The 13,085-nt window shown below is 46.0% G+C and overlaps 1 protein-coding gene across 1 annotated transcript in view; it reads right to left on the bottom strand.

Annotated features, from left to right (window-relative positions):
• Nucleotides 1–247: 247 nt before the first annotated feature.
• The window catches only part of LOC138580598 (opsin-5-like), a 1,021,543-nt gene continuing 1,008,705 nt past the window's right edge, over nucleotides 248–13,085 (bottom strand). The window contains exon 6 of the mRNA XM_069651261.1: nucleotides 248–1,146. Coding sequence (XP_069507362.1) covers nucleotides 586–1,146 — 561 coding nt within the window. The 3' untranslated portion in view covers nucleotides 248–585. The remainder of the gene's footprint in view (nucleotides 1,147–13,085) is intronic.

The following is a 13,085-nucleotide window of genomic DNA, read 5'->3' as shown; positions in this document are numbered from 1 at the left end:
TCACCTCACTGAGGAGGCCCAACAAGACTGAAACACGTGCCAGGGGTCGGTGTTGGTACATGTGCAGAGGAGCATTGCCTAGCATGTTGGTGCTGGACTACCCTGTTGCTGAAAGGTAGAGTGAGCCAAAACGGGGTTGTAGGACCTCCAGAGCTGTCCATATTATTGTGCTTAAGATTATAAACATTTTGCCAAATGCCAGTTCTTTTTTCGTGCTTAAAATGCGGAATGGGGCGAAAGAAACAGCTTATTGTTAACCAGATGCCAATATTTTCTTTTATTATAAAAGTTTAACAGTCATGCTGAAGTCCCATTCCCCTTGAAGTGGTTGTCACTCATCTCTTGTAGGACCCTCTGGGCCCGAATGCTCACTGATGACTGTAGAGCCATATACACAGTTTTGCCATATCCTCAATTCACACGTAAGATGCGTCCCTTGAACATATTACAATCACTGAGCTGCCATGTTGGTCTTTGGTGACACACGCTCTAAAAACGGTCCTATTTGGCCGAGCTGCAATGATGGTTGTTCGTGGCACTGTGGGAAGGTCTCTTGGAAGTTGGCTTGCACTAGCCTGGAGAGTCTTAACCCAAACCTGGGGGTAGCGCGTGCACCGCAACATTGGTCGTCTCTCCTCCAGACTTGGTCCTGGCAGCGAACACCATGACTTGTAGTGCTGGTTGGGACTCCCCATTGACGGCGGAAATCGGGATGCCTGGTCTCGGGGCGCCCTCTTGAGCCGGGGTTACATTGCAGCATCTTGGATACTTGCTATAGCACTCAAAGGTGTCGTCGCAGGTCCTGCATGAGCCGTGCCTATCTAGAAAGCTGCCAGAAATGACTCTACTGATCCGGACCTCTTTATCCGTGCGCGACTTGGGCTCCACAGAAGATGCGGTGCGGCCACACACCATGCCACACAATGCTTGAAATAGTGATAAGTCTTTGGTTAACACCTGCTGGAAATTCGGCTTGAAGAGGAGGTATACCACCGGGTTGTACAGTGTAGACGACTTGGCACAAACGGCGCAGAGGGCGAACGCAAAAGATGGCACCTGGTCAGCATCCCCCAGTGCTGCCCACATGGCGACGATGGCATAGGGTGTCCAGGCTGCCAGAAATCCAATGCATACTGCAATGCTGAGCTGTTAAAGAGAGCAAAGGAGAGATAATGTGTTATTCCTTACAGTGCATGTAAATGACCAAGACATTAAGAATATACAGTGCCTGCTATAGGTCTGCCCGAGGATTCTGTTCACCAGCACCTTTACATTAGGAAGCCATGAAGTCAAGGTGTGGTATTACAGAAATGTTGCACTACTGCAATTGCAAGTAGCTATACAGCAAACAAATATTGTTTCAATGCATTTTTGCATCAGGGCAGAGGACTAAGTGTTGGGCAATTTTTCTCCCACTGTAACAATGCATTGAAATATTTTTTTATTTTTTATTGTGTTATAGTAAAAAAAATAAGACTTTTCACAAAGAGAAATTACAATTTAAAACAATACAAAAACACAATGTAGCTCTGCCAGCTCTCACAGATTTCCATTACCATCAATTTAGCCTAACCTAAAAATCATTCAGTCCCAAATGTAGGACTTTACACATAAGCACAATCAAAAACACAAGCATTATAATGACATTTTAAAATGTCACTCTTTTTCCGAAAACTCCTGGTTAAACAACAACTAGATTTAGTCCTTTAACAGTTTTACAATTTCCATTGTTAGAAGTACTTCCTGCCCTGACACCAGTCTCCCCCAAAAGGAGAAACACCAGATTGAAATCATTTGTTTTTGGGTCACTGCAATTTTTGCCCTATTACTAATTGCCCCTCAGTGCATATAATACCAGCACAGGCGCTTTAAAAGAATCTATGTCATGCAATCATTTAAAACAGGTATCCATTGATTATATCAGCAAACTATTTTTGAATGACAAAATCATTATTTAATTTATTTTTTATAAAACAATCATTTATGTTTTATATATTACTGACTCAGGAGGATAGCTCAGCGGCAACGTGCTCGCCTTGGAAGCAGGACGACACAGAGCAACGCAGGTTCGATCCACGGCTCAGCGCTTAGAAACCTCTATAAGCGCTTTATAAATAACATATCATACCATGGGTAATTCCTCCATACTCATAATGAGGCCCCTTGTTCCTTTATACAGAGTAACAAAAACATGTTGTAGGTTGTGGAGGCCCATGGATTGAAGATGTGGCAAAAAGCATAATAAACCAATGCTACCCCTTACTGAACTGTAACCCAATCTCATAAATGTTGATTCTATGGGCAATTCCTGTTTTACGTGGTGTCTCACTAATAGTGAAGGAAAAAAACAATGGGCCTGATTCATGGGGCCTCATTACGACCCAGGCGGTAAGTTACCGCCTGGGCCGTGACTTTACCACCATGGCGTAAACTACGTTTACGCCATGGTGGTTGGCGGACTTACCGCCCCATTCCGACCTTGGCGGGGCGGTAAGTCCCCAATCCCCATTTACCCTTCTCCATTCCCATTTTTGCCCCATAGGGCATAATGGGAGTGGGGAAGGCGTTAATTACGCCACCGTAAATTACGGTGGCATAATTAACTCCATGGTCCCTTAGCGCCATGGATTTTAACACCTGCTAAAAGCAGGTGTTAAGTCCGCCATGGCGCTAAGGGACCTCGTACTCAGGCGGTAAGGGTCGGCGCTGTTTACGTCGCCGTAAAACCCTTACCGCCTGAGTTGTTATCTGCATGCAAAATCCCCTTAGTCGATTTATGGAATCGACTGTGCTGCACTTTTTCCTACTTTGCGGGGACTTCGCGCAGGCTCGGCGTGTCTCTGCAAGTGGGCGAGACTCTTGTGCGAGACACCAAGCAGAGCGTGGGTGTTGCTTGCACAGAGGGTAGGGGAGGGCGGCGTAACTCTGAAAATGAGGAGGAGCAAGGGAAAATGTGTGCGTTATGAGGGATGGCCTGCAGGCAGTCCATCACACTCCCACTATTACAAGGAATGAGGTGTATTTATGTAAATGACCATGCAACCTCTCAGCAGGGAAATGGACACGCAAAGCCCTCATATTGTCTGCCAGACGAAGGCAGGCGTATAGACACTTGCACATAGGATTCACAGCGCAGAGGTAAGATCTGGTGTCCGATTTAAGGGTGAGTGTACGCAGCCGGGGTATCGATCTGACTTAGGGGTGCGCATACACAGTGAACTGGGGTGCAGCAACGGTTTACGGGGGTTCACACGCAGATTTTCTGAGTTTTGCCTGGGTTAAAGTTATAATCAATTGTACGCATGTTGTCGGGGTGCCAGTAACAGTTACGGGGGACCCTGCGTAGGGTCCCTGAGATGCAGGCCTGCTTGCGGGGGACCCCATTCACTGTTTTGAGGGGGCATGTATTCACACCTGGGTAGCATGTAAAGGTAGCTGTTTCTGGCTGTTTTTGCTTTGTAGGCGTGGCAGGGGCATTCCGGCCACAACTTGCGTATGCAGTTACTTAGTGCAAACGATTTCATGAATACACGGAGCACGCAGAAGTAACTCTGCACACAGGCCTATGTAGAGGCATTCTCGGTGTGCAGGCTTTGCAGGATTACTGCACACTTTTCCATGAATCGGGCCCTATGTGTGTAGTTCACAGAGTGCAAGACTCTTGATGATGTCTTCTACAGTGAGAATCTAATGGAAGCATTAGTTTAGCCGCAGAAATCATGACGGATCAGTGAAGCTAATACAGGATCCGTAAGGTATGAGTAAATGGCTGAATTCAGTTGTGTCTCAAAGGTATCCATGTTGAAATGGCCTCTTATGTGGTTTAAATGGGTTGCCATGGATACATCATGCATTGATATGGATCTGTTACTGTGAAAAGGGGAAAGTGTAGAGATGCCTCTGTGACGAAATTACATCTGCTCTCCAGGAGTACAGGATGAGTAGTGGCTAAACCGCCTAATCAGCCCCCACACTTATACAAAGGAACAGTGATCCCAATCATAAAGGTAAACAGGCACAAATAAGAGATATACCTCCTTCACCTGTTGTGGTAACATGGCGGAGGGAAAGTTATACACCAGAAGGGGTGAGCACGTGAGCCAGTTGCCACCCAAACAGCAATAGTGCAAAAAGTAATAAAACAAAAAAAAATTACCAACTAATGTTCTATAAAAATATATTTAATTTTATGTATTGGGTATTTATAGTGTGCCTATACAGAAAAAGATGTTTCAAGGCGCAACAAGACCGAGAGGGGGGGACAGCAATGAAGAAAAAAAAATGGCCCTACTATGGATTGTGTCATTTGAATCGCAAAAGTGCAGTAACAGGAAGTGCAGGGAGGGGGGAAGTTCCAGACAGGGCGGGAAAGGGCCCATGGGTTACGCGAGTGCTAGGGGAGGCCAGGTGGACAAGTATCAGGGAAATGCAGAGTCAAGGGAAAGAAGGTCCACCTGCTAAGTGTAAGTGACGGGGTTGGGCGGGCTCAATGGGATGCAGCCCCAACCAGGCAAGTGCAGCGAGAGGGATCCTGGAAGGGCAAGTGCAGGTTAGGGGGTTCAGGGGAGAGCAAGTGCAGGGGTTGACTGGTCGAGGAGGACCTGGTGCCCTGTAAGAATCAGAGGGAACCAGGCAGCTAGTTAAAAAGAGGCACAGGGGTATATTAGCAGGGGAGAGGAAGATGGAAGGAGGAAGAGAAAAGGAGGGTCCTGGGAAACTTCCAGAATTTAAGGAGATTCGACTCAAGCCTGAGAGGGGCAGCTAGCCCATTCCAGAGGGAGGCACCTGCGAGGAGAGAGATCTACCCTCCCACCCCCCTCTCTCTGCTTGGAAAAGCACCTGATCTGAAGAGTGTTGGAGCTAGAAGACTGAAGGGCTCTAGCAGGGAGGTATTTAGGGAAAGATAGTTGGATGTAACGGGGTCCCAGGCCCCAGAAAGCCTTGTGGATAATGCAAAGGGTCTTGAACTTGACCCTGGCAGCAACCCGGTGCCAATTGAGAGATTTTAGGGCTGGAGAGATGAGGTCCCTGGGCTTGTGGCCAAAGATAAGTCTTACAGTCCTGTTCTGGATTAGTTGAAGGGGGCAAAAGGAGGAATTAGGCAGATTGAGGAAGAGGCTGTTATAGTAGTCTGACCTGGAGAGAACCAGAGCTCTGGAGACATTGAGTTTCTGGGGCAAGGTGAGGAAAGGGAGAATGCCTCTTAGGAGGTGCAGCTGAAAGTGGGCCCTCTTGGCAAGGTCTATGATGTGAGGAGAGAAGGAGAGAGATGAGTCAAAGATGACACCAATGTTTTTTTGCCTCACAAGAGGGTGAGGGGAGAGGATCCATGGAGGGCAGCCAGAGAGTAGGAGTGAATGAGGGAGCTGGGGTCTCAATGAGAAGGATCTCAGTTTCACTGGAATGAAGGCAGAGATTGTTAGCAGTGCACCATGCCTGAATAGCAGACAGACAGTCAGGAATGAGAGAGGAAGAAGAGGAGGCAGTGGAGGGAAGCTTGAAGGAGAGCTGTGTGTCATGCGCATAACACTGGAAGTTAGGAGAGAAGGTGGATATCAAATGGACTAGAGGGGCAAGGTAGATGTTGAAGAGCCTTGGCGAGAGGATATAGCCCTGAGGAAGACCAAAGGTGGGGAGTGTGATGGAGGAGCACACTTAACTATCAACACACTAACAAAACCTACCCCTGTAAATGAAAGACAGAGAAATGCAGAATGTAATGATTCAGCATTATGGATAATTAGCAGGGACTAAAACATGCAAGAAATGAAACAATAATTTTAAAGAAATTGAAACAATAGCAAGAAAATGGTGCAAATGGACTAGAGCAGTCCCTAGGGCCCAAAACAGTGGACCAGAAGTTCAGGGTCACTGCAAAGTACCTATTCCAAGTTTAGGTTTTTCAACCGTATTGATCCAGGTACTGTGGTGTTGAAGTTGTGGGTCAAACCAGTTTTGGGTGCAGCGTGTCCTATTGGTCCAAGAGGTGGGCTGTCATAGAGCCAGTTTGAAGCGGGTGCTCTGAACGGTCCGAATGCGGCAGTACAGTGATGCATTTCGGATGGCTCACCAGAATCAGTTCAAAGGTCGAGTCGGTTTGAGATGTTGGCAATCGCTGGTTCAGATCAACGTGTGACACGATGCAATGTTCGAGCAGCAGCGGTTTGAATTTGTCTGCAGATTCGAGCTACTTGTTTGAGCCGAATAGGTGAGGGGCTCTACCTGTTATGATGTGGTGGTGGGACTTTGCAAAAAGTGCAGCAGCAGTTGTTCTGAGCTCAATTGAGTGCTGGCAGATCCTTCTGTTTTAAATACGGTCAACATGAATCGAATGTGGTTCACTCATTCGGTGTGGTGAAAGCAGGGATCCTGGCTGTTTTGGCCCTCAGGATACTGTGAGACCCAGTGCAGGTGATCTAGGACAGGGGAACTCTTTTCAGGTTCTGCTCTCATGCAGAGTGGCAGTTCCTGGTCCTCAGCAACAGACACTCCCAATGTGTCCTGAGAGGGAACAAAACTTGCCTCTGCTTTGGAGCACTCCTTCACCTCAATGGCTGAGGTCTCTGGAAAGATCAACTTTCCCAAAAGTGGTTGAAATGAATTCCTATTAAGTCCTGGATCGTCCAAAATGAAATCAATGAAGGGGTAGGAGACCCCACTTTTATAGCGTAAAAGGTCTTACAAGCTTGGATGAAAGCAAGCCTGCTTTAATTAGATCAATACCTGTGCTTATTGCATCTTACCCAAAGCGCTTTGTGCTATAGAAAGTGTAGGAGACAGGATGACACTTCACCTTTCTTAGTATGTTGGTTGGCAGGCTGAGAGGCCCTCAACCCTCACCCCAATTTATAAAAATCATAATTTGTGAATGTTTTCATCAGATGCTCAAGGCTGGAGCCTGAATTCCTGATTGTTTCCCGGTGTCTACAGCAGTGTAAACCCCTTGAACATAGCAAACACAGCTAAAGCCTAAAATGGAACCCTTCCTTTTTCTTACTGTCCAACTCAACTGTTGTTAAGGCACCTCCACGACTGTGGTTTTAGCTTGTTAACTCGCCAGGAGTTTTTTCACAAATAGCCACCATTCGCTGGCCTGAAGGCAATGTTGCGGCTTCAGGAGGGTGAAGGAAGCGTTTTGACAGTGAAAGTAAGAGAGACGTGTAATCAGATAAACAAGTCAACTCATTGCTGGCTCTTTGTTAATTTCCTTGAAATGAAGGGCAGGTCAGTATGATTGGTTGAAAATTTGACTCCTGTCCTGACTGGCATGAGAGTTAAGGATTTAGTGTACACATATATAATGGGAAAGAGAGGCATGTGGAGCCTGTAATTGAGTTAGTGAACTGGAAACACAAGCCATTGTGCGAAAGGGAGTCCAAGAAAGGAGAGCAGCCAGCCTGGGCTCACAAAATAGGTATGACACAATTTGTCATAACTGAGGTCCAGGCAATGCTGCACTGGGATGTGCCTTGAACACATACCATCAGTCAGTTTCTTGTATCAAGACTAAATGCATAGAATTCGTTTTTTTTGGTATTTATATTTATTTGAGGATCCACGTTGTCAATTTCAATCAGAAATAACTTAAAATCACACATTCGCAGATGGCCAAGGCATTCCCTGCAGTGGCGGCTGTACAATAGCACAAATTGGTGAGCCAGTTTATGAGAGCGAGGAAACAGTGGGATATCGATCAGGGGCAAAACAAAAAGAGGAGTACCGTATATACAACATTACATTGTTATGTGGAACTGGATGGAGATGTGGTGTCAGCGGGAGGAGCTTCCTCTTTGACAATTATGGGAAGTTTAAGATGAGCTTTGAGGAGAACCACAGTTGGCCTTGCTTTGATTGTGATGGACAGCAGGTTACAAAGGAGTAGGGAATGGAGAGGGAGAGATAATGAAAGCAAGTGTGCCATTGAGGGCATGGTGGAGTGAGGTTGAGTGCTGAGGAGAAGCAGGGGGAAGATATGGTGAGTAGAGATACAGTCAGCCAGGTACTGAGGAGCAAGACTATTTATTGATTTGTAGATGAGGAAACCAAATTTGAAAGAGCCAACCAGCCTGATTTTATTAGACAGATGTGGGGCAGGATCAGGTTAGGTTTTAGAGAGGGCGCGTATTGAAGTTGAAGACTTTGTCTAGAGGGAGGAAAGAGTAGAAAGGAAGACCAAGGTGTAGGCTTGGTGGGGATTAGATTTGTTTTACAGTGGTGAGTAAGAAATGGATGGATTTTCCAAATGTTGACATGGTCAATACAAGCAGAAGAGATGGTGAAAGTGATGAATTGGTGTAGTCGGAGATTCCTATCAATGAGGATGTCCAGGTTGCATGCCCTGTGCGATGGAGTAAGAAGTTTAGGTGGGAAGGAGATAGGAGAGGGGAGGGGTAAGGTATTGTCAAACAGGAAAGGAGAATGCTTAGAGATTATATAAAAGTCTCTGTTCATTGGAAGGTTTATCATGACTAGAAAAGTTTGTTTACCTGGCAGCACGCTTGAAACCCGTTTGTCTGGCACCCAGTATTGACAGGGACTTTGTGGTTGGACTCCTCCAATATGTTATCTGTCTGAGAAAGCAGGTAGGGCCACCATGTGAGTTAACAGGCTAGTACAAGGCATCTTTTGGTGGGGTCATAGATGACATAGATTTAAATAAAGTGAAAGGAGACTGGAGGTTTTTTTAGGATTAAGTGAGTTTTGTAGAATCTGATGGTGTATGTATTACTCATAACATGGACAAGGAGCCAACATCATCGAAGCTCAAATTTCCCAATGCCAACTGAGAATAGTCTTAAGATCTACCACTGACCTACAAAAAGAAACAAGACACTATGAGCAAAGAACATTTGGAGTTACCACTTTCTCCTATCTGATAGCCAACCTATGGAACTCGATCCCAAAGGAAATAAGAATGACGGAAGACACTAGCAAATCATCTTTCCCAGACATAACCAACCATTGCCGAGGATGGTCAGTACACAGAGAAGTAGATGTAGGTCAGACATCTACAGGGCACTGTTTCAAGTAATGAACGTATCACAGTTGCAGGTGATGCTTATGTATACATATGTATATATTTAACACTGCTACAACTTTTGTCATCTATAGAGAACTAAAAGACAATATTGAGAACTTTTACCATAGCTGCATTACATCCGATTGTGAAGGTTTTGTCATTGTTAACATTTTGTGCCAGTGGATTATTTCAAAGTACATTAGAACTGCTAATAACAAATTCTAGTCCTCAGTCTCTCACATAATTTTTTTTTTTAGAACTTTATTTGATGGTTGTGGTACACAACATTGCAACAACACGTCATTTCATACATATCCATATCGGACAGGTTCAGTTCAGTAATATAACATAATGAGTGGCATTACAGAATAGACGTAGTACTTGGCCCCGCCGGGCTACTGTTGGTCGAGTCTGCTTCACATAGATACACTCTGAACGGGGCCCAGATGTCCTTTGGTTTACATGAGTTCGGGGGTGACATTACATAGTGTTCCTCGCATTCATTAACATACATTAGTTCCTTGAGAAAATGGTTCACTTGTGGAGCCTGTGCGCTCTTCCACTTCTGCAGAATGCACTTTTTCGCCACCACACATGCAATATTAAAGAGCCTTCTGATTACCTCTGACCGTTTTCCTATATCCCCAAACAAATATGTTTGCGGTGTGAGGTCTGCCGGTATCTGGGTAACTTCTTCAAGAATTTTCGCCACCTCCCCCCAGAATACACATACGTGTGGGCAGCTTGAGTACATATGTATCGAGTCGGACTGCTCCACCCCACATTTCTGACACCTGCCGGGATCATTTTTTGTGAATTTTGCAATTTTTTGGGGGGTATACTGCAACTTATTCAACACCTTAAATTGGATCAGCCGGAGGCCCGCGTTCATGGACACCCTCTGGGTCAGTTCACAGTATCTCTCCCAGGATCTGTCAGTTATGGTAGCACCCAGATCCGTATACCAGGAGATCCTTATCATGTTTACCGTTGGAGTGTTGGCCTGCACAGCCATGTAAAGCCCTGAGACAATGGTTCCCGACTGGGTTGACAAAGCCACCAGGCACGGGTGTGGTGGGGGCTCATCTGGGAACATTGGCCACCTAGCCTTAAATGCCATTCTCATTCTATGGTATTGTAATATCATCAATTGGTCCCTTCCCATCCCTGTTTTGAACTCTTCCAATGTTATAAATTTGCCGTTAGGGAATATGTCTTTGATTTTAAATTCTTCCTCCGGGTCCCATGTCTTTTGCACATCTGGATCATATGTGGGTGCTATACCGGTGAAGTTCCAGAATGGGGCCTCAGAGTAGTATGGTGTCTCCAACCCGAGCCGACGGTAAATCTTGGACCATGCATGCACTGTTGTGCTGACTGGGTCGAATGGACACTCATTTCTGTGTTTTCCTTTAAAGATAACTGACCTTAAATCGGTTGGGCGTGCGGCGTGTTTTTCTAAACAAATGTGGGGTGAGATGTCCTGTTCGGCATACCAGTGTTTAACAAACTGAGCCTGTGCCACTAGATAATATATTCAAAGTCTGGAGCTGCTATGCCACCTTTGTTGTAGGGTTCCACCATTTTTTTCCCACTTCATTCTGGCCGCCCCACCACCCCAGACAAACTCTACAGCCATGGATCTAAGAGTATCAAAGAACCACCTAACAGGCCATATCGGGATATTAGTAAATGTATATAGCAGGTTGGGGAGAATGACCATTTTCAATATGGCGACCCGGCCGATAAGTGAAATGGGAAGTTTATCCCAGAAGCGGAGTTTAGTAGAGATCGTGTTCAACAGAGTCATGATTGTTCGAGAATAGGGATGCTCTGTCTCCTGACACAATAACTCCCAGGTATCTTATCTTAACAGGGGACCATTATAGGCCGTGTGTGTTATTTGGACGTCTAGTGGCAGGGGTCAGGGAAAGATTTCAGATTTGGAGCGGTTGGTTTTGTATCCTGAGTATTCTGCGAATTCATGCACAGTCTCCATTGCTGGTCCTAGGTGTGTGTCTGGCTCTCAGATGTATAACAGGGCGTCATCTGCATATAGTGATATTGATTGGGTCAGGCCCAACATCCGTATACCCCTCTGTCCCTGGTGTTCCCTAATTGCTGCCGCAACTGGTTCCATAGTAAGGGCGAACAGTATAGGGGAGAACGGGCAGCCTTGTCTCGTACCCCTTCCCATCTCAAACCATTCTGACATGGTGCGATTAGTCAACACCCTGGCTCCCGGGTTAGTGTATAGTACCTTGACGCATTTTAGGAAGTATGGGCCTAGTCCGAATTTCTCGAGCACCATAAACAAGTATGCCCATGACACTGAATCAAATGCCTTTTCGGCATCTAAAGATACAGCCACCGCCTGGGCTTCTGGCTTGATCTGGCCCATGATATCAAACAACCTGTGCAGATTTAGTGCCGTCGATCTAGTAGGGATAAATCTGCATTGGTCTGGATGCACCAACACGGGCATGTTGGGCAAAAGCCTCGTGGCCAGAATCTTTGCAAATACCTTGGCGTCACAGTTTATAAGGAATAGGGGCCGATATGAGGACATCTCATTCCGCGGGCGCATGGGCTTGAGGAGCACCGTTATTATGGCTTCTCGCATGGACGTTGGAAGTGTCCCCAACTCCATGGCTTCCTCCCACACGGACAGTAGTATCGGGGCCAGCTCTTCAAGGCGCTCCGTATTTAACTCAGCCCCCAGTCCGTCTGAGCCGGGTGCTTTCCCATTGGCTAGCGATTTTATTGCTTCCTTTATTTGATCAACCATTAGGGGCTGGTCTAGCAACAGTCTATGTTCTATTGGCAACGTCGGGAGTGTGATGTTGTCTAAGTATTCTCTAATGTCATTGGGAGTTTTCAGGTCATGATTGGCATACAGGTCTGTGTAGAAACGGGAGAATTCTCTGTTTATGCCCTCCTCATTTGTGGTTACTGTGCCGTCCCCCGCTACTATGCTGGAGATCGTTGTATGGTGTCTCTCGGCATTCAGCAGGTTGGCCAGGGTGCGACCCGCCCTGTTTCCCTCACCATACCGGTGTGCTCTGACTGGAGTCACCATATACAGCAGTTCCCTGGTAGTTAGTTTATTGAATTCTTGTAGATTACTATTGATATCCGCTAGGATATTGTCTTCATGTGCGGCTGTATATCGCCTCTCCAACTCACCCAACCGTTTCTCCATTTCCACCAGCTCCACCCTGACCGCCTTTCAACAACCCTGTGGATTTGGAGATCAGGATCCCCCTCACCCATACTTTAAATGTCTCTGAGAGAGTTGCAGAGCTATTGACTGAGTTTTTATTAGTTTCAAGGAAAAATTCTACCTCTGTATGTAGTGCCTCTGCCACTGTAGGATCCTTAAGGATATCGGATGGCATTCTCGACCTTCTGACCGGGGGTTTTAGGTTCCCTAGTGTCATGTCTAATAGGATAGGGGAGTGATCCGACAGGGTACGAGGAAGTATTTCACTATTATCGGTTTGGTCCATAAGAGATGTGGACACCAGCCAGTAATCTATGCGGGATTCAGTATCGTGCACCGAGGAGTAAAATGAATACTGTCTTTGATGGGGATGTAGTGTTCTCCAGGCATCTACTAATGTTAGTTGTGACATGATATGTTGCAGAATACCAGCTGTTTTTGTGGGATTCCTGTGTTTGGAGGTGGAGCGGTCTAGGGTAGTGTCCAAGATGGTATTGAAATCCCCCCCCACAATATTTGCTCGCTTCCAGTGAGGCCCAACATTTGCATCACATTTGTGTAAAAGTCAGGGTCATCCCTGTTCGGACCATATGTATTTATTAATATCAGTTCTTCTCCAGCAATGCTGCCCCATATTCTGACATAGCGACCCAGAGGCTCTATCTTACTTTTCCCAAATTGAACCCCAACGGAGGGGTGAATCAGGATAAGTACACCTCTTGCTTGCGAAGAGTATTTGGTATAGTATCTATGTTTACCCCACCCCTTCAAGAGCTCAGTGTTGACTTTCTGGAGTGCATGAGTTTCTTGCAACATGATTATTTGGGGATGGTGGCAAGTAAC

This window comes from Ambystoma mexicanum, chromosome 3p, assembly GCF_040938575.1.
Source record: "Ambystoma mexicanum isolate Mex_15411 chromosome 3p, UKY_AmexF1_1, whole genome shotgun sequence".
NCBI lineage: Eukaryota > Metazoa > Chordata > Amphibia > Caudata > Ambystomatidae > Ambystoma > Ambystoma mexicanum.
Note: the sequence above shows the minus strand (reverse complement) of the source record. Positions and strands in the feature narration are given on the sequence as shown.